This window comes from Calidris pugnax, unplaced genomic scaffold, assembly GCF_001431845.1.
Source record: "Calidris pugnax isolate Ruff unplaced genomic scaffold, ASM143184v1 scaffold178, whole genome shotgun sequence".
NCBI lineage: Eukaryota > Metazoa > Chordata > Aves > Charadriiformes > Scolopacidae > Calidris > Calidris pugnax.
The window spans coordinates 448,926-471,053 of record NW_015090986.1 but is presented as its reverse complement, the minus strand read 5'-3'; the positions used below and the strand labels follow the sequence as shown (position 1 = coordinate 471,053).

Below are 22,128 nucleotides of genomic sequence, written 5' to 3'. Positions count from 1 at the left end.
CTTATCCTTTTCTTTTTAAAGATGAAGGGACATTATAGAAGCCCATCACTTTAGCATCCACGGGGTGGCTGCTATCAGAGTAATGAGCTGCTTATTTCAGTTTCTTAATAAGTATTGAATACTGACCATGAATAAAATTTTAAAAATTATTTGAATCCTTAAAAAAAAAAAAAAAAGAAGGGAAAAAAAAGGCAAGGAGTAAAAACACTTGGGAGCCTCAAATCTGACTTTCAGCTCTGTTTTGAAAGCGTGACCTGGCACTCAGGCATGTGAGATCCAGTCGTGTCAGGAGCCTTTTGAAAACGGCATCCAGGACTTCGTGTCAGAAGTTGCAGCCTCCTTCCAGGCTTCAAAGCGCGAGCCAAACCTCTCGTAGCCGCGGGATGAGTTATCTCTTCCCGAGTGGGGACAGGGTGCATTGGCAGGGCACCTTCTCCACGGGGAAAGCGGCTCCATCCCTGCTGCCCTCCATCCCTCACCGTCTCCTCCACACGTTGACTAATTGCATATCCAGGGCTGTCAGCCCTGCGCCTTCAGAGAGCACTATATTCACTTCAGGAAGATGAGAGTCAGCCTGCAGTGGGCTGGAGGTCTGTTGTGGGTGGGAGGAAAGGCTTCAAGAAGCCTCTTGGCAAGCTTGATGGTCTTCCCCACCGCCCTGGTCTTCCCCACCGGCCTGGTCCTCCCCACCGCTCCTTCCCCCTCCTCTGCCCCAGGGTGCAGATTGGGGAATTACTGAACCTGGAACATGGAGTCCAGGAAACATCTCTTTTTCTCCCTGTAGAAAGTTAGTTTGAAGTTGTCATGATGAAAACCGTGGAGAAGAGGTTGGGCAGAACCTGCGTGTCTTCAGCCGCCGCTGTGCTGAGCCCAGCAGCCAGCTCGTGGCTGATGCCTTGGGGATGTTGTGCTGGCAGTGCTTCTGAGGCATCCACGTGTCTTCGGTGTCGTGTGCTGCCAGGGTACCTCCTCTCCCGCGGGCATAGGGTTGTCCTCCCATTTTCGTGCTGCTAATAACAGCAACGCTGAGTGGTGAGACAAGAGGCCAGACAGGTACTGTTCGTCAAGAGAGCCTGCCAGGAGATTCCTGTGTTACTGGTTGGTGTGCGTGTGTCAGTCCCCTCCTTCAGGCTTGCTTTCATCTCCCAGATCTCGGTCTGTCTCTCCTCTGCGCTTGGCAATGCTATTGCTGTGTATAAAGGTATCTGCCAGGCTGTTTGCTGGTATGTAGCCCTCAGTAAATATTGTACCTGACAATTAGCAGGCAGCGTTTAATGTTTACGGGTGGTTAAGCTGTGCTGCAATATTTTTAGGAGGAACCTAAACGCCCTGTAGAATGTGGGGATTCAAAGCAGCGAGGCTGTACCTGCCTGGCAGCGAGATCTGGAAGGTCTGGGAAGCAGACCTGACCTTGGAGAAGGACCCAGGCTGGCTGAAGTGGGAGTCGTGGGCAGTGATTTAAGACCAGGCAATCTCTGAGCCAGAGTAATGATCCGTCACTTCCTGGGAAGATTGGGGAGCTTAAATGCAGAAATCAAAGTTTACTTCTTTTATTCAGTGGCCTGAGACAGAGGGGTGTTTTGTAGGGTGGTAATTACAAAGGCACAGAAGAAAGAGGAGTATGGGGAGGGGCTGCCGGGGTCAGCTGAAAAATTATAAAGGGAAGGAAACTGTGAGGTTTCCTCACAATATACTGATTCTGTGTTTTCATCTTGTTTACTGGTAGGACAGAATTGCTCAGTTTTGCTCTCAGTTTCTCTGTCGTGGTGTTTTTGGAAGAGCTGTGGACCGCTTCCTTGGCTGTTCAGCCCCTCAGAAGTGCCTGGAGGTGGCCAGGTACAGCTGGCACGGGCAGGGATGAGGAGTAGGACTGTGAGTGTTGCAAGGGATGGGGTTATGAGTGTGAGGGGTGGGAGTGCTGTTTTCAATGGAGACTTCACCTGATCCAGGCCTGGCTGGTATGATGAGAGGCTTTCATTGACAAAGCCAGAAGAAGCTGGGCTGGAAATGATAGAATCATAGAACGGTTAGAGTTGGAAGGGACCTTAAAGGTCATCGAGTTCCAACCCCCCTGCCATGGGCAGGGACACCTCCCACCAGACCAGGTTGCTCAAAGCCCCATCCAGCCTGGCCTTGAACACTCCAGGGATGGGGCATCCACAGCTTCTCTGGGCAACCTGTTCCAGTGTCTCACCACCCTCACAGTGCACCAGAAATGAAGTGCACCAGAACAGACTGGCCTGCTTTTGCTTCCTCTGGCCCCAGCAGGATGCTCTGAAAAGTCTTTAAAACGTCAACCATTAAAAACAAAAATAAGGCACTTCCTTGAATCCTCTTGCTTCAGTTATAGGCATCCAGATTAGCAAGGGATTGAAATCCAGATCCAAATTTAGCTGTCACTGGCAGAAACTGTGTAAAGAAGGTTGGGCAGAGTAAAAGTGCTGTAAGAGTGAAGGGATTCAGGTGGAGAGGGGCTGGGGGGCAGCATGTAGGCATTTCCCCATGGGCAGAACCAGGTGGCATGGGAGGAGTGCAGGGTGTGCACCAGGTCCCCCCGGCTGGTGGTGGCCACGCAACTTGGGGCCGTGGTGGGACAAACACTTTTCCAGGATGGAAACAAGCCAGCATCTGGTGGCCCCCTAAGCTGTGTCCGGTGTTTTTCTGAAGTCATCGTACCATCATCTTTTTCGAGCCTGTTATTGCTTTCTTATTAAGATGACTTGTCTCAGGAAAGGCTGAATGCTTTGGAACTGCATTTTGCTTTGTAGTTAGGAAGGGCCGACAACCTTTCTGTAGCAGTATTTGTCTATTAGCATTGGTAAATGCCAGTCTTACCTTGCATTTTGGTTAATGGAACACATTCCTTATCTTGCCAAGCAGAAGAGGAAGGCTAATGGCATGTTACAGGAATCAAAAAATGACGCTTGAAATAATGTACTGGCTTTAAGCATTTTACTATTTATTTTTTTTTAAACCTGATGGAGAAAAAGATTCTCATCCACTTGCTGTACCAAAATGAAAACCTTGCTGTGAGCAAGGTAAAGACAAGGGTAAATACTCACAGCTCCACTGAAGCTAAGGTGCTTTACATCAAGTTTTTTTGGCAACCTCCTAAGCAGCAATTATTGTTTCATCAAGGCTTTTATGGGACTCTCATACGATGCATGTTTTAGACATAAGTAACTCTGGTTTTAGTTTTTAATGTAGATACCTTTAGTCATGTAAAGGCCTTTCTCAGAATCTGTTTCTGTTCTTAACGTCTTTTTATCTGTTGTGTTTGCTTCCAACTTTCATTAACATGAATCCTGGGGCTATCTACTGTCTTGAAGTTTTAATGTGCACTGTGATAAGCATGTCTTCCCTCTCTCTTGCCTGTTTTGGGTTGTAAACTCTCTTAGGGACAAGGGTTCTCTTTTAATTGTAGCTGTACCATACTGACAAAGCTTGGCCTTGCTTTTGCTTGGGGTTTTAGGAAATGCTTTGATGTAACTAGTACTGAAATTAAAGTCAATTTTTTTTGCTGCCGGTTATGTTCCACCTTGCCATAAAACAACCATCATCACAACTTTCTGGGGTTAAGTATCACTCGCTGCCAAATTTTTTCAACTGACTTTCTTGCCTTTCTTTGCTGTGATTTAAGCAATAGCTACAGCTGTGGTAGCTGTGGAGAGCAATCTCCTCTTAGTCTGTTTTTGGATTGAGTTTTCTGGGGGTGCGGTGGAGCGTTGGGCATAGAGATAGTCTGGTAATGGGTGAGTTGTAATGAGTTAGTTCTAATGTGTCATCTTGACACGGGCTCCTCACACTTGGAAATGAGCTGCCACCAAAGGCAGCATGGATACTCACGAGGTTGTGTTACATACAGGACGTCTCAGCCATGCCCAGCTATCACAAGCCTTAGGTGAGAGCACCAGTATGAAAGCATTTCCCACCTACACAGAACGTGGTTCGTTGGTTTGTGGTTTTTTTTCATTTTGCATATGGTATTAAGGATACAGCAAGCCCACAAATGGAATGCAAAGGACTGGCTTTAGCTGAAATGTAAGTTCACACCATTTTATGTTTTAATCATTAAGTGTGAATGTTTGAAACCAAGTGGACGTGCCTAAAAATAGAGTATGCTGTTTGCTTAGGTGCTGTAATGTTCCAGGTGTTGGTTGGGATTGTAAAGCTGCATACACTTCATTTTTGAGGCAGGGCGCTGAAACCACTGAGCAAACCCAAAGCATTCCTGACGCCGACAGATGTAGTATCAGTCCCCACGAGAGACCCTTCTTTAGCTGACACAGGAGCGTGGTGACATACTCTAGGATGGGCTTTTCATCTACTGCAGGCTGTCTTCTGAGGAGCTCCAACCATTCCCAGTAGCCCAACAAGAGAACGAGACTGGGCAAGACACCTCAGGGAGTGCAAACACCTTCTAACCTTTAAAACCCTGAGTTCTCCAGGGCCAATTGCTGGGCTGACTTCCCCCCAGAGCCAGGGATAGCTGAGAAATCCTTTGGCTGATCTTGCAATAAAGCTTCATGTGATGGCAAGAGGGGAGCAGCCTGGGGAGGTGCAATCCAGATGGCGATGGCTTAGGATGACAAATGACTCCAGCAGACTTTTGTAAGGGGTGATGATGTAGTTCAGGTGCTTGCAATGGCTGATAAAATGTTTAAAGCCCTTGCCAAGGAAATGATGTCAACAAGCAGTCTTGTCTCGGGAGATGGATCCCGGGGGGACAGTCTGCTTTAAGTCGCAGAATGTTCATCCACTCTGCTGTGATGCCTGTTTTCTGTATTTTAATTATGTGTTTGTGTTTGGGGGAGGGTATGTTTTTGCTTTTGACTGTTCCCCAGGCCTTATCCCCTAGGATGCTTCTCTTTCCACGGGGAAAGTACTCGCATTTCAGTGAAGGGATGCCAGGCGTCTGGCAGCTGTTTGTCCAAACAAGGGGACTTGTTAGATCAGCAGTGGACACTTGAATGCAATCCCAGTTGTGTCTGCGCTGCTGGTTCCTACTTACTCTGAGGACACGGAAAGTTCACGTGGTCAGCGCTGTGTAATTCACATTAAGGGCTACTTGGGTTTGGAGGGCTTTTTTCCCCCCTCTTCCAAGTGGTGTAGGAGACACCCAGTGCATGGCTTGCATCATCCAGAGGTAGAAGCTAAAGGCTTCAGTGCCTTGGTGCTAGGAAACTTTCATAGGCAGTAGGGTTGGACAAAGCACTCCTCTCTTGGAATAACTTCTTGATAAAGGCATTTAGATTTTTTTTTCCTCCTCCTTTTGATTTGACTTGGAGTTGTTTATCTTGCTTGTACAACAACGAAAACAAAACCCAAGGTAGCAGATGAAAGCAGGAGTCCTGCTGTCAGATCAGCCATAAAAATAACCTGGTTAAGATGAGATGAAAAATATACTCATTATCCACTAATGAAATAATTGCTTTGTTAAGAATCTGTAAAAATCAGATTTTGGCATGGCTTTCTGGTACTGAGTCATTCACGCTGAAATCTGCGATGTGAAGAGTGATGGCTTTTGACTGTATCTTGAGATTGACGGGTTTGAGCTGCTCGCCCGGTATGTGATCATGCAAGTTAATTCTAACCCCAGCCACCGACCCGTCTCTCCCTGTTGGGGAATGGGGGTAGTGGGAGGAGGTATGGTTTGGCCCAAGGTGGGGCAGGCAGCTGGGAGCAGTGCTTTTGACTTACCCCACATCAGTGGAGGATGCTGGGGAGCGGTGTGCTGCTGCGGCCGTCCCAGTAGACTCCCCGTCGAGGAGGATGCTCCACTGGCCATGTGTTTTTGTGCTAGTCTGAATGTGGTGCGTTGCTGTTTGGGAGGTTTTGTGCTGCTTTTCAGCTGCGTTTGATCAGCACATTGGCTGCCAGCTCCAATCTAGCCTATTGTGGTCATTTTTTTGTTTTTTAATGCATTAAACTTATAACTTTCTCTTAAGTGTCATTTTTCCAAAAGCAGCCTCGTGGCCAATGAGGAAGAGCTCGCTGTTTGCCTCTGCTGCTCCTGTGGGGAAGCCTGTGAAGTTTGCAAGTGGCAGGCAGTAAAAATCCACGTTGGGATGCGGGGGGATGGAGACATCCCACCGGCTGCGTTGGGGCCCGTGGCACCCAGTGTGTGTGTACAGAGCTTGCGTGGTTATTAGTATTCTCGTCAGGGCTTATCTCTGTTTTTATTTAAAAATTGTTACATATTTACACGGGGTTTGGCTGAATTGCTGCTGTGACAGAAAGTGCTTCTTTTGTAGACAACTATTTTACATTTTCCATTTTACTGTGTGGCTTTTTAACTAGTTACTGCATTTCTGTTTTCCATTTGTTTACACCTTGCTCCTGCCAAGCTTTTCTTTAATACGAAGATTTCAAAGCAATTTTTTCCCTTTGTATGTAGAGATTTGCAGCTCCTTGAGCACAGCGCAGTCAAAATCAGTCAAACCCCTTTAAACTCCCCTGCAATTAGCTGGTGAAAGACAAGGAGGGAAGAACGTCTCCGCTGTCTTTTATTTATTTTATTTTATTTATTTATTTATTTATTTTCCTCGGCACTCGGAGGAAAAAAAAAAATGTTCCTTTTTGTTTTATTAATGACGTGCTTATGAAATGGAGCATTTGATGGTATGCAGTTGGAGCAGGCAGAAGGCGAGCTTCCCCACGTCGCGCTGGCAGCGTGCTTCTTCCTTCTCTGATCCGCAGCGGGCTAAGTGTGTTCCAGATGTGGGCTCCCTCCGACCAGGGGCTGGGCTGCCTGATGTACAATGGCTTCACGGTGGAGGAGGATGGCCTGCGGGGACCCACTGGAAGCTGCCATCCCCCATTCTCTGTTTCTCCCTTGCGGTCTGTTACATAAGATGACCCATTTTTAAAATTTTTTTTCTTTTTTTTTTTTTTTGCTTGCGATTAATCCAAGTAGAATATTCATACTGTCTTTAAAAAAAATAAATAAATAAAAATTATTTGTAGCTTAGGCACTTTGAAGTTGATCAGCTGCAAGTGGAAAAAATGTGGTCCAAAGATTCTGCCTGCTCGAGAGAGCCAAGTTTGGAGGAAAGTTGAGTCACCTAAGAATGATGTAACTGCAGAGAAGAACAAAAATTAGCCATTAGGCCAGCTGCAGCCCGACTTGACCACTTGTGTTTCCTCTTGCTATAGAAGTGGTCACATAAGTGAAGGAAGCCAAAAAACAGGTCTGGAAGGGGCTTCAAGAGATGACCCAGTCTCATCTCCTCCTTTGGAGGACAAATGTTGGTCCATCGTGTCCATGAAACCCTACCATCAAGGGGGGAATCCGCAGCCCCTTTCCACAGGCAGGTCTGTTGCTGCTCTGCATTTGCAAGCAAAGTCCATGCGATGGAATTGAGCAGACTTAATGTTTGCTCCCAGGAGATGGGGAGCAAATCTCTAAATGGAAGTTTTGGCTTCTTAATCCTTTGACACTCTCCAAGTAAGCATGCATGTCTTTCTGAGTGTCCATCTTGGCCCACCTTCAGGTGAATTACATGAAATTTTCTGCATTGTCATATCCAGGTGGTCAGCTCACAATATCTAGTGAGCTCTTGGCACTTAGGTTCTGAAGTGCAGAGCTTCATTACTGTTACCTGCCTTCGATTAAGGGGTATGGGTTGGCCTCCTTATTCTTAAGAGTAGCCTGAGCAGGGTATCACCTCGACCCTGGCTGTGACAGGAGCTGGTAGCACCTCCCTCTCTGTCCTTGCTGAGGATGCCTGGTGTTTGAGATACCTGCCTGGACCAGCATCAGCACATCTCCGAGCTTTAGGCATGAAATGCTTTTGCACGGAGAGCTCTGGGTGCATGTGTGCAGATTTATTGTGTCACTTGTGAACGAAGCTGGGGGGAATATTCTCGAGTCATTTATAAACGGAGCTATGAGAATTTATTCTCAGAGGATGGAGAAGTTCAGATGTTAATAGAAATATGAAACTGGCAGTGGCCAAGCAGCAGCCTGAACTGTGCAGCTGACCAGAGGAGGCTGCTCAGCAGTCAAACTCCTCGCCCTCCTCTGCACAGGGATTATGCAGGCTCCAAGGACAGTGACATCAGACCTGCAAACTGCCAAATCTAGCTACACTTGGAGTTTCCCTTGGGTATTCTAAGTCTCTGGAGCAGAGTGAACACACCAGAATCCTAGCTTTTGTTTAAAGACTAAGTAAGCTTGTAGTTTTTTTGTTTATGAAAGAAAGCCTGAAAATGTGATCCTTTAATTTTGATTTTTTTTTTAAAGATGTGCATCACTGCACTTTTTTTTTCCTCTTTTAAAGTGTTTAGAACTTGTGTTGCTGAACCTCAGAATCTCCAATAACTCAAGAAAACTGGTTTTAAGTAAAATGTAAATGCATTTACAAATCCTTGGGATTGGCACAGAGCTTTACTATTAAGACTTTCCTGTGATGGAGTCACATAAGATGCACATTCAAAGGAGCAGAATTTCCTAGCTGGCTGTCAAATATCCCATACTGCTGTGTACAAAAGAGAGAACAACTTCATGGGGAGGGGAAGGAGGTTCTGCTGAACACCCTGTTTCTCCAAGAGGTTTCAAGCAAAGCCTGGAAATCTGCTTTTTAATACTTAGCTTTTAAAATCATGGAGCGACGTACCTTGGAGGTATGTATGTATTGGTGGGGGACGATTGTTTTGTGGCACGTGGTTAAATGTAGAGCTATGAATGTTTTATGAAGAGGAGAGAAAGAACAGTGAGAGGATCTGATTTCCAGTCGACGCTGAACTGTTTATTCCCAGTGAAATGCACGCAGCTGACCAGCGGCGGCTCGAGGGATGGCCTTTTCTTACACAGGAGATAGTGACCGTGTCATTTGAAAATGAGTGAAAGAAATAGGTGTTTGGGTATGTGCCAAATGGTTATATTGTCCTTATCGTGGCTGCGCGACAACTCACTTTGCAAGGGCTTCTGATTTTAGTGGGAGTTCGAGGAGGATAAGGTGGTGCTTGCGTTAAGAGCAGCGGAGTTCTGCCATTTGCTGCTATTAAGTGTTTTGCTATGTAAATGAATATTTGAGAGTGGGTCAGTTAAGAGTAAATTTAGGTTGCCTTTTTTTTTTTATTATTTTTTAATAAGTTGTGTGATAGTGCAGAGTGCTGAGGAATGCAAGCTGGGCTTTGCATAACTCGCATTCCAAAACGCTTTTGCAAATCATTAAATGAAACTTTATGACTACATTGTTAAACTTTATTGGAGAGGCTGCTTCCGAGCTGGATTTAACAGCGGGACACTCAGAGTGGCATCTTGTGAGGAGAATAGATGGACATCGTTTCAGCCTGGGCTTGGTTGGGGGAGGCAGAGAGAGACCGTATTTCTCTGTTATACCATTTTCATTATGGATGCAAGGTACTTCATAGCAATAAAACCTCTCTGGAGCATTTTCATGCTGTAGCTCAGTTCTGTTTTTTAAGTAGATAAATATAGTTGACTCTTGCCCCTGCATTTAACACGGCGTCTCATGTATCACTCTAATTAATCTCGGGGTATTCTCTGTCCTGACACGTCCTGTTATGCAGCAGGAGTCTGGGCTTTTATCAATGCATTGAGGATCCCAGTTAAACCTGTTGGGATATTGCCCATGTGCATGACTTTCAAGTTAACAAATTACCCACAGGTGTATATGTTTTCAGGCTCAAACTTTTGGGTTACCTCTTAAGACACCTGGTTTGTTTTTCCTGTTTCTCCTACTTGTGGTCTAGGGCAAGTATAACATTATTATTATTATTTTTCACTTTGTTCTTAAGATATTGGTGTAGATACTGACCTCTTTGTTCCTCTATCTGAAAAACTCGTCTCACATTGCATTTAAAAGTTTCGACATAGGGCCTCATTGAACATGTAAAAGAAGCATATTTTCTTCACTTAATAAAGGTTCTGATAAACAACGTTGGCCTGAAATCTGCAAGATGCTGCCACAACCCTTGGGTTTGCCGATATATTTAGCAGTTTCCCTTCTCAGAAACAAGCAGTGATTCGTACATGCTCTTCACAGTTTGGCATGAAATTTTAATCATCTTTGCTACTTGGGCGTTTGCGTCCTGCGAGAACGTTACTTGTGTGCAGAACAGACCCAGGCAGAAATAGCTAACCCGGTGCCCGGTGACTGCAACACATAGCCTAAAAATTGCCTCCAAATTGTGCATTTTGCTGTCTTACAAGCTTGAAAACTTCCTGGGGCTCCTCAAAATTCTGTTATCCTGGATCTTCCCCTCTTGGAGAGAGTCCTGGAAATTGCCTTACGTGTGTGTCTGGCTTGCTTGCTTGCTTGTTGTCCTCTTTCCCTTTTTTGCTCTGCTGATTTCTGCCACGCTTGTGTTTCCTCATGCCCAGTCCTGCTGGTAGGACTCAAGGGGACTAGTTCTTGTTTTGCACTTTGTTTTGCTCCAGAGTTTGTAAAGCACTTTTTGGATAAATATTTATAACCATTAAAAAAAAAAAAAAAAAAGTGTCCTAAGCATCGCTTATTACTTTGCCAACACTGAAAAGTTATTCTCTGCAGTGGGTAAATTTATTATTTACAGTCTGTGCAACAGCTGTCCAGTAAGAGATGTTTGACTGGCAGCTGATCATTTGAAGCTGGTATTTTCCTTCCTAATGTCTCAAACCCTGCAAACCCCTCTGGAGAGGGAAACGCTGCTGCGTGATGCCAGTCTGGTCCCTGCTGCAATACCAGCTGTGCTGCCTGGTGTTCAGGGTCCCCCCTTGAACAACATCTCGCTCCTCTGCAGCCCCCCACAGCTCCTCCTTGAGTTTTGGCGAAGGGGTTTGAGGCTGCTGATTGCTTCGGGAAGGATCAGGGTGTTGAGAGCATCACCTCTGCGTGGCTCAGAGAAGCTGCAAACAGCCCTGCGAGGAAACCTCTACGTGCTGACCCTGCTCTGTGCTGCCTTCTCCTTTCTGCCTCCTTCGCTTGGACCACAGCTAACACGGCAAAGCTCAGCAAAAACACCCGTATAGCTTCAGCTATACAGATGTATGGTGATGGGCAAAGGTGCTACGTAGCTCTCTCCTGTACCCTCCCAGCTCTCTCTCAGCTGTCCAAATCCAAATTCAAGGACTCTCTGCACCTTTTCTCTCAGCGAGAAGGTTGCCGCATATGGAAGATGCACATCCTGAAGGGGACAGACGGGCTGGGAATCCAGATAACAGGAGGCAGAGGGTCGAAGCGGTCCCCTCACAGCATCATCATCACCCACGTGGAGGAAGGCGGCTCCGCACACAGGTGAGGTGGCAGCGGTGCCTTCGCGGGAGTGGGTGTGATGGAGCATCTGTGGCCATCACTGTTAGTCAGGCTCATGAGACAGGTGTGGGTGTTTTGCCCTCCTCTTGTGTGAGGGTGAAGAATATGGCATTTTTGGCTGAAAAACTCACTTTTGTGTTTGGTCACGGAAGCTTCTTCCGACATGTTTGGTCCAAACCATGGACAGATCAACTGCTTGCTCTTGGAGCCTGATGGCTTGTGGGGCTCTTTTTGGAAGATGGGCCTTTCCCATGGATTGCCAGTGCGTGAGTATGGGTCGTGCAACCCTGGGTTCCCACTGCCAGACCAGGTCCTGCTCCCTGATGGTGGGCAGATGCGGCTCACTGCTGCACCCCGACCATTTCTGGTGGGGCACGGAGAAGGTTTGAAGACTCTCAGCCCTGCAGAGAGGATGAAGTGGCTCTGATTATAACAATAATTTCCCGGGGGCATCTTTCTGAGCCACTTTTTTTTGGCAAATAACACTGCACCGGTGGGTACCAGCTTAGCGTCAGGCAGGACGCCATGTTGTCCATGCCTCAGTGTCCCAGGGTGTGCCACCGGGGCCTGGCACTGGTCAAGGACCACCCTGCAGCTCCACATTCCCGCTCTGTTTCCGCAGGGACGGCAGGCTGACGGCAGGCGACGAGCTCCTCATGATCAACGGGCAGTCACTGGTTGGGCTGTCCCACCAGGACGCCGTGGCCCTCCTTCGCTCGGCCGCTGGCCTGGTGCAGCTGGTGGTTGCTAGCAAGGTACGGTCTTCTCCTTGGCGGTCTCCTGAACATACACCCACGGGAGTTTGTGCAAGTGCTGGGTGGAAGGGGCATATTTTTGATAGAGAATCAGAGGTGCACATTGACTCCCCTGAATTTAACACACAGCTATGGGAAACGTGTCAGTAGCTGCCGTAAATTTGTGGCAAATCAGCAGGCTGTAGACCAACTTAATGATTTGCTTGTATTGTCACTGTTGTTCAGTGTGCAAATGAGTCTGTATTTATTCGAGCAGACGTTACTCAGATTTTGGCCCAAACCATTTTCTTAAAATATATGCTAAATAAAGCAGGCTGTTCTCAGCCTCTTCTGCTTCGTGCCCGCCTAGCCTCCGCAGCTCTCATCTCTCCTATCTGTGTGCCTGAGGTCTCTTGATGATGATCTCTTGGCTTGAGTTCCTTATTTTTTCCTTGTTAATAGCGTGGAGTGGAGCTCTTGCAGATAAAGGAGCATGAAATTTCAGGGAAATGAGAGTGGAACTCATTTATCAGTCGGGTGCCTCGTTCTGCTTTCATTGCAGGAGATTGAGGGGATATTACACAACATTTTTTCCTTTGTTTAAGAAAATCCTGCCCACCCCTGTTTCCTCTCCTCCCTGGACCACAGCCTGCTGCTCCCCAGCTTGGGTTGTTGTAGGCACTTGGTGGGTGGCCAAACGGCTTCCGAAAGCACCTGAGGTCTCAAAGAAGGACCTACCTGCAGGTGGGGGCCATCAGAGTCTTTGGGGTGGTGACAGGAACATCTTGGGCCAAAGGGACTGCTCCTAAACCTGCATTTCCAAGCAGAGTGTGCTGTGTTAGCAGGCCACGGCATCAGTATTTTTAAAATTTTTCTTAGCTACATCTTCAAGCTGCCCCAGCCAACCTGATGCAGGTTTCTTCGAGTTTAGTGTCTGGATGCCCTTATGGCTTCCCAGGATGCCTTATGCTCGTGTTTTTCAAGAAAGGGCTCTATCCCACCATATTAAAAGTGAAGAGCCTGTAACTTCTGTGATGTCCCAGTTAGACAGTGAGGTCCATTGAAGACCTGTAGGCTCACAGTCTGCTATTAAACCCACTGGTGTTTATTCTGGAAACAACATGGTTTGACCTGAAGTTGGTACATTTTGCATTCCCATTAGACAACTGGGACTTTCTGCCAAAATGCAAAGCAGTAGACTGCATAAATTTCCCCCTGAAATTACTTGTTCACATGATGACTGCATCAAAATAATCATGGGGAATAAGCTCACAGCCTGAAACTTCACGTTCCTGATCAGGCTGTGGGTCTGTCTGGCCCACGCTCTGTGTGCTTGGACAGTGTTCGTGTCCCTGGGAGGAGGACTTGGAAAGGAAAGTGGTGAGGAATCTGGCCCGTGCCCTGTTCCAGGCAGTCTCAGAGGAGGTGTAAATAGGTGAAGTGTTCCCCAGCAGCTCCCTCCGGGCGTTATTTGTTGGTATGGGAAAGCAGCCTTGCACTTTGGCCCGGTGAGCCCTCTTGAAGGTGGGATTTGTTCTGGAATCAGTAAAGCCAGAGTCTGTCTGGCCGCTGCTTTCGGCTGATGCCTGTGTTTGCCGCCTGGAAGAGGGGCCAAAGACTGGAAGCATTGGGACTGAGCTGGTAGAGGATTGGTGGGCCAGTAGTCATTTTGTTCTCCTAGGTAGGGTGCATTATTTTTACAGGTGCAGATAGATAAGCTTGTGAAGGGAACATCCTCACGGAGGGAGCAGGAGCACAGAGTGGGATTTGGGATGCAATGAAATGAGTGATGAGGTCCATAACCTCCGAGTCTGCTTGCAGTGACATTTAATAAACATGAAGTGGGGAGGAGCAGGCTGCTGGGGAAGTGTTTATTTTAAATTCTCCTTTATGAAATCTAAATGATTTAGAAGTGTGTTGGCCTGTGTTTACTACACATGCACTTCAAAACCAGGTCTGCTTCTTGTAACTGGTCCATTAAAGTTTGAGCACATGGAAGTGTGTAAGGAGGGGAGGATTACTGGGGAGTGCTCACTGGGCAGGTGAAATGGAACGGTTTCACCATGACTTCGGTGGGTTTCTGCACGCGATGTAACATGTTTTGTTGTCTCTTGGGTAGGAATCCGCTGAAGGGGATTTTCTGAAGTACCCATCTACCAGTTTGCCAGACTTGCTAAGCACTTGCTCAGTCCAAGACTCTGTCTCTTGCACTGACAATAAGGAAAACGAAGAGCCAGAAGAAGACGACGTGAAAGGAGTGAATGTGTCTCCTGAAAAACTGGTCACTGTAAGTGTGGCTTTGGTGTGACGTTTTTGCTCTCTCCCTTGACGCCCATTTCCGTCTGTCATGTTCTCCTAGAGCCTGACATGGAGCAGGTCTATGGGACAGGGCAGTCCCACCCAGCCCTTCCTTGCATGGGACGTGGGTGACAAGCTGAAGTGGGGATGGCATCTACCACAGCATCTGCCATCTCTTGCTACTTGCAAAGCAGCAGCACAGGGAGCAGGAGCTCTCGTGTCATCCAAGCTATGTGGCAATCGTGGTTTTGTTTTTCTCTCTGCTGTTGGATTGTTTTCCACCCACTTCCACTGCTTTTGTTGGACCTGATGCAAAGTCTCTCGCAGCGCTTACGCAGTAACACGCTCTCCTTTCCCCTCCTTTTGTAACTAAACTTCTTTAACAGTTTATGATCCAAGTCTTCAAGTTTTTATTTGCTCTCTTGATGCTAGCATACACTTTTGAGGGGAGGGGCATGAATTTCTGGCTGTGAACTGTAACTGAGGTTTTGCTGAATAAATGCTGCTGGTTGATAATCTCAGTTGCATTCCCTTCAGGGCTGCATTAAGCAGAGATTAAGTGGATTATTGTTATTTATTTGTAATGTAGCAGCTCTCTGAAAGTTCATCGGTGTTGTGGGCCTCTGTTGTATTGTACAGACAAAGAATAAAATGATGTTTGTACTCTGAAGAGCTTGCAGGCTGGTTTCCCAGCAAGGGAAAGCAGGTGGATTCACTTGAAGCTTTTATCTTTTTATTTTGTCCTGTCTTTCCCCCCCCCTCTCTTTTCTCTGGCAATTATAATAAATCTCTTAAACCTTTGGGTGTCTCAGACGTGATCCTGGTTTGGTGATTTGTTCCGATTTTGTATTTTTATACTTTCCCTTTTCTGAGCAAAAGACAAGTCCCACGGTGTAGTCCAGCTGATGCTGGTGTTCGCTTCATACCTGCCTTTGCTTCATCCTTGACATTCTTTGAGTCTGTGCTTATAACACTCCTCACTCTCATGCGTCTCTTTACTGTGACAAGTTTTGTTATTTCTGCACTGTCTTCTCTTCTGTGTGCCAGGGTGCCTTTTTGCGGGGACTAGGGGAAAAACAAATAAATTGGGGATGCTTTGCGTGCTGATGACAGTGTAGTGTTTGCGTGCTAACTTAAGTGGGCACCTAAGCATTCTTCTGGCTCTCACAATACTTAGAATTCTTCTATATACCATATTTCAAATGCTGGTAATTTTTTATAAGGCTCAGCAACACTTAAAAATAAATTTTATCAAAACTTAATTAGTTATGTGTGGCTTCAGGGTGCAGCTCCCCAGCCTTCCAGTGATTCGGCACATACTAGGAGTTATTTCTCCACTTGATTTGCTCCTGACTTTCCAGTGAGGAAAACTTTGCCTGGTTTTCAGCGTTCTGAAACCCCTGTTTTCAGGGCACTCTGAAGTCTAGGGTGGACAGGCTGTAGAGGGTAGACCCCTCAGCTCTACCCACAAGCCTGATCCATCCACATCAGATCAGGGAGACCTGAGCCAGGCTGTGCAAATCCTGCGTGCCACCAGGTAGGATGTAGGAAGGTAAATGTATGGAAAGGATAAACTTCCCACATGGCTTTGTTCTGCCTGGCGAGATGGGGATAACTTCTCATAGCAAAGCTTGGAGGTTGATTTCAAGGTCAGTATGAAGGTGAAGCATCACATGATTTTATTTTGTTATTCTATTTATTTTCATTTTTTTTTTAAATATATATATGTGTAGCCATAAATTATTGCAAAATTGCTTTGGAAATTACAGTTCTTTGCTGCTCCTGCGGTCTTGATGATGCTCATATGTCTTTCTCATGTATATTCTATTATATTTATACTGTAGATAAGAGATGACAGTGTGACTGATAATTAAAGCAGGAGCTAAGCTGGACCATTTTTAATCAGTAGCAATATAATTGTTTTAGACTTCCAGGGTGGGTGGTACTCAGGATCTGGACCAGGTAACTGAGACTGTGGTCTTAAATTAAATGTCAGACCTCTTAGATTTGAAACCGGTTCTCAACCCAGCACTGGCCAGAAGTTACCTTACTCACTGCCAGCTTATAACCTCTGACAAGAGGTTAATGAATTTTCTTGTTAACTGTGCAGGGCTTTGTAGACAGGTAAAGGGATGCTGTCGGGTGCTGGGTGGTTAGGTAACAACAAGTAACTCAGAATGATTTATCATCTGAGTTCAGCTGGTAGTTCACTGTCCCTTTGCCAACCAGCATAGAAGATACTACAAAACTTGTGTCAGCTCTTAGTGTTGTCTAAGGTCTTCTTTCATCAACTTTGCTATGAATGTAGTTCAGTGCTGAGTATTCAGAACGATAATTTATTGATCTGGTGGACTGGCTATTAAATGCCTTAGCATTTGATTGCTTAATGGCTGAACCAGGCACAGTCCTTGGGTGCAGATGGATAAATGTTATCTCCAGGAGCTCTGCAGAGCCCTTCTGAGTGATGGAGACCCTCCTGCATGTCACATATGCGTAGTGAGGTGTTCAGTGAAGTCGTTTGAATTAAAAGGAGCATTGCCAGGCAGAAAAGATAATCACTTGGAACTTAGGTATATATTCAAATTTTCAACCTTGTAGATATTCAGAACCCAGCTGGATCCAGCCCTTAGCAACCTGGTCTAAGTTGTCTCTGCTTCAAGAATCGGGGCTGGACCAGGGACCCCCAAAGGTCCCTTCCAACCTGGCTTACTGTACTATTCTGTGAATTATTTATTTTTAAATAAAAGAGATAGAAATAAGTCTTTTTTCTACAGGCTGGATGTTAAAAGTTTTCCCTGTGAGCAAGTTATTTAAAACTCTTAAGTTCTGCTTCAGTGTTTGCAGCCAGGGAAATAAAATCTGAGCTAATCAGCTTCCCCAGGACACAGCAGAAGAATTTAGTGACACTTGAAAACTGTAATTTAAGAGAAATGTCACTTGTAAGTCTTACTCAAAAGTCCACTTGTTGTGTTTCATTAATAAAAATTTCATAATACAATCTAATTGAAGCTCTGTTCTTACACAGTCTCCCTATGTAAAGCCCTATTTAACATGAAACATCCCTTAAAGTTCTAACTTTAATAAAACTTGTGCTGCCAGGCAGAAAAAGGATTACATTAATATCCTTAAAGTTAATTTCTTCTAGAGCTAGTTTGGCCAAAATGTTCCTTGACTTCAGATACAGAGTACTGGGCCACAGAGTCATGTTGTGTTAAATTGTCCTGAGGCACTTTGGGGATTTTAAACTCTCACTAAAATCCATATTTTGCCTCGTGCAGTTGATATTGCTATTTTAAAAGGTCATTATTTATGTCCAAGTGAAATAGGATGATATGATAGTATTTGCCTTTGACAATTTATTTTTAATTCTGACTCACTTTTCCTAATATTTCTGTTGCTTGAAATTGAATCTGTCACTGCACTGCTGGCTGGCGGAGCAACCTGGGAAATGAACTCTAAAGGGAAAGCAGGTCTACGAAGAATTTGCAAAGTGTCTGATGAATTTGGGGCATTTGGGATCCCCAGGCAGAGGCATGTACCACTCTTAGTTGCTTCAGAGTTTTTTGCCTTTGTTTCTGCTGGTGCTACGTTGTTCAGTATATGATGATCTGAGTATTTTTGAAGGGTTCAGCTTCAGTGACCCAGGTTCATATTAATGGAGTCAAATTCCAAAAAGTTGCTAAATACAAGAAAAGGGTGTCTGCTTCAGCGGGTTTCATCTGTAGTTGCTGGAGGCAGGGAGAGAAGCCTGGGGACCATTCCTCTATACTTCGCTTAATCTTGTGCTCTCCCTCGGGTGCCTGCTGCTCGTGATGCTGGAGGCAGGACCCCAAGCAAAGTCTATTCCGTGCAGAGTATAGAATTATACAAAAGAGGATTTTCTTATTTGGGAAAGGAGGTCATCACTATCCCTACCTGTGGCTGGGAAGTGATTTCCCTCCCCATGCCCAAGCTGACCACACAGGCGAGCCCTAGGGAAACAGCCTCTGGCAGCATCCCTGGCTGCGTGACCCTCTGCCGAGGGATGGCGAAACCCTTCTGCTCATGTTTAATCAGCTTGAGCTGACCTGAAGTGCCTGATGTTGTACCTTCACCCCGGCTGTGGGTGTGTTGCGTGTGGAGCCGGCTGTGACCCAGCAAGGTCTCCATCCTCCTACACCTAACAGAGACAGGATGTCTCCGCTTTAAGGTTTCTTGCACGAGCTGGGTTTCCTTCTCCCTGCCAAAACCTGCTTGTGTTTTTTGCAAGGCGTGCAGCTGGAAGTGGATGAATAAACCTCTTCTGCGAATATGCAGAAATGCATTTATTTACCCACTCCCCCCTCCTTTCCCATTTTTATATTTTATCTGAGCTGTAGGGCTGCTTAGTTATTTTTTTCTCATGAGCCTCTCTGTCTTACTGGGGAATCCATATGTAATTACCTGTAGCCATGCAAGCATAATAAGGAAGAGGATAACAATGCCGTAAGTTTAAAAACACTCTTGGGGTCAAAAGTTCTTCTGGAAACACTGGGAGCGAATTTCAGAGAAAGCATTAGCACTGAGAAGGAACAGGAAGCATAACTCAACAATTAAATGTGTGCAGAGCGCGGGGAGGGACCCTCATTACTTGGAGGACTTGAGCGTTTGTTCCCATTAGGGCACTGCAGTCTCCAAAGAGGTTGCTGAAACATGGCTCACTCCTCAAACAGCACCGCACGGCTGGGGAAAAAAAAAAAAAAAAAAAAGCAAGAAAGAGCTTTATTGCTGGCAGAAATCTGCTTTGCAATGAAATGCTTTACTTAACTGGGGGGGAGAAGATGAAGAACCTGGTGTGAGGCTCGGTTGTGGCCAGCCCTTGTCCTGGAGAAGGGTTTAATAACTCCTTTCCTCTTCAGGGTGAGGGCTGGCAATGTTTGCTGATCCTGCCTCGTGCCAGATCACCCTTGGAAGGGGCAGGTGAGGGCAGGGTCCGGCCTCATCTGAGCATGGCTTGGAGCTGTTGCTCAGCTGTAAATACCGCATTTGTTGAAAGTCTGGCAGCACTGTACCTTTCTGAAGGTAGAGTCTTGTCCAGCAAATCTGCCCGTGCAGTGCCCTTCACTCGTGCTGTGGCTGAGCAGATGCACAGGGTCCTACAGTGACTCCAGAGGACTGGGGAAGTGCAAGTTTTTAGAGTAAATGTTGTTAGGAGTTTGGGCAAGAGAAAACGGCAAAATATTTGGGGACCAAATCTTGTTTGCCCAGTGTGGCTGTTCTTGTGTCATTTCCAGAAGCTGTATGACATTAAAATAAGCAGTTGGAATTCGTCTTATTGCCAGGGGGGATGTTCAGTGATGGGCTGATGGTGGTGGTGCCGCACTGGAAAGGTCTTGGGAAAGGTGTGGGCACACATCCCATGAGTTTGCGGGGGAGGAAGAGTGGTGAAAGGCCCCCAGGCGGGCATGACATTGAATCAGTGTTTTTCACACATCCTAAAATTCACCTGTCAAGGAGATGCTAACGTGAATGTCTTCTTCAGGTCAGGAGGGAGTTCCTCAGCAGCAGTCGCGTTCTTGCCTGTGCCTGACTCCCAGCCTTTCTGGGCCACTCTCTACGGCCTCCATGTTAAACGCAAGCCCAGAGAACACTGTTTCACCCAGAGGCTGGTACTCTGAAGGGTTCCCTGTAGACGTGATCCAGCCTACAAACTGTGAAATATCTCCTGTTGCTTGGGCTCGTGGTAGATAACCTTTTTGGCTTGACCATAAATATCAGTGTAGACAATGCCCAGAGTTACAATTTTTGCTCTTCCCATGTGATATGTTTGAAAGCCAAGTCAGCAGAGTAATAGAAACACAAGTTTATCTACAGTACAGGTTCTGCATGGCCTTTGTTTTTGTGAATGAGGGTTTTTCCCATAAAGCAACAGATACAGTACAGGCTGTCTCTCCTTTGGCTGTTTGGATGACTGCCCAGGTTTGAAGGAGATGAACTGCCTTTAACAAGCTAAAAATAACCCCCTCATGGCACTGGAACAAGAGAGATGCTGTCACAGCCATGCGGTTCACATACATTAACAGAAGGATGATAAAGGCTGTAGGATTTGAGAGTTAGTGTGAATGTCGTATCATTACATCTGCAGTTTGTTTATCTGCAAATGCTTGAGCGTGTGCAGAGTCCGGTCTTGGTTGAGCTGGGTTGAAACTCACTCGAGATGTGCTGTGATTGAATAAATGCAGCCTATATAATGTCTAATGGCCTAATGGCTTCAGATCCTTGATGCAGATATGAATGATACTTAGTGCTTACATATTCCACATCCTCTCACGTGCTTAGGATGATATAAAACGTGGGTTTGGAGCTGAAATCCACAGCGCTCCACCAGCTGTGTCATGGGAACGCTCTTTGCAGCTGTGGGTTGACTTTGGTATTAGGAAGATCTTGCTTCATTCTCAGGAGAGCTGTTTATTTTAAGGACTGTTTATTGCTTGCTTTGTCCCTCATTGGGAGTAAAAAGGTTGTCATTAAAAAAAAAAAAAAGGCAGAATCAATTTATTGTTTGTCTTGATGGATAGGCTCTGGATTTGTGCTAAGCCATGAACTGAGCATTTATTGAAGAAAGTAATGGAGGAGCTGGACCAGCTTTCGCACAGCTTGAGTTCCATGTTTGTCTCCTCTGTTTACCAGGAGGAATCTTCTGGGACCTCTCTGCAGCACATGGAGACATCTCGTGGGCAGCGACCAAACTGCATGCAAGCGTGTCATGTTTTTTTGATGTTTGGAAGGAAAAAAAAAGGATTAAGCATAAAAAAAGAAAACAGCAGTGATGTGTTTGTGCACCATTTCAGAAATGTGTGCATTTGATTTCCTTTAGCTTAGAAGCTGTTTCTAGTGAAAACCGTAATGTATTGCAGAAGAAGAGTAATGTGGTCCAAAAAGGATTGGGAACTGTTTAACTGGGAGCATCTTACTGTTTCCAAGGCATGTGTTGTCTGTGATATCTGTTTCTTGGAGAGCTTAGCTGCATTAGCCATGTCCTGCATTTCTTCCTGTTTAAAAAGTTATTTTTCAAGTTTTGTCTCTTCAACACATTATTATTAGTTTTCACAACTGTTTGGAAGCCTGAAAATGAAGTCTGCTTTGCCTAACTGCAGCCCTGACCATAAATACAGCATTGCAGCAGTGGGTCTCCGGAGCTGGCACGGCTGGGGTGCTGCTGCCTCGAGAACCTGCCAGCATCCTCTGGGCCACCGCCAGTGCCTTGGGGTGCCTGGTATCAAACACATTGACGAAGGTTTTGGGGTGTCTTGTACGAAATAGAGTGTTCTGGAGGATGAGAGTGCCTCAGCTCTGCCACAGAGCATTTCCAGTCTGTTTGCTGAGGGTGCACGGGCAGATGTTGCTGCTGGCTTTGTGCTGGGGAGTGCCAGGTTGTGTTCGATGGGCAGGTTTGTGTGTGACTACTCTGTTAGGCTTGGTAAAAAGCTCTAAAAGTAACCACTGGGGTGTTGTACCTCCTGATGCTGGCAGCAGTGCCCTTTCTAGCAGGGTGTCAGTCTCTTCTCCCAAGTCACAGGTGACAGGACAAGAGGAAATGGCCTCAAGCTGCACCAGGGGAGGTTCAGATTGGATATTAGGAAAAATTTTTACGCTGAAAGGGTTATTAAGCACTGGAATGGGCTGCCCAAGGAAGTGGTTGAGGCACCATCCCTGGAGGTATTTAAAAGACGGGTAGACACAGTGCTTAGAGATACGGTTTAGTGATGGTTTGTCAGTGTTACATTGGTGGTTGGACTAGATGATCTGAAAGGTCCCTTCCAACCCAGGCAACTCTATGATTCCATGATTGTAACTACTGCATTACAGCAAAGGCT

General features: G+C 46.0%; 1 protein-coding gene across 3 annotated transcripts in view; it reads left to right on the top strand.

Moving 5' to 3' along the window:
* The window catches only part of PDZD2 (PDZ domain containing 2), a 150,324-nt gene that overhangs the window by 80,905 nt on the left and 47,291 nt on the right, over positions 1-22,128 (top strand). For 2 of the 3 annotated variants that reach the window (XM_014953963.1, XM_014953962.1), the window contains exons 3-5: positions 11,101-11,243; positions 11,884-12,016; positions 14,115-14,282. The exons of the other annotated variant lie outside the window; for it this stretch is intronic. In XM_014953963.1, coding sequence (XP_014809449.1) covers positions 11,101-11,243; positions 11,884-12,016; positions 14,115-14,282 — 444 coding nt within the window. The remainder of the gene's footprint in view (positions 1-11,100; positions 11,244-11,883; positions 12,017-14,114; positions 14,283-22,128) is intronic. 3 annotated transcript variants of the gene reach the window in all.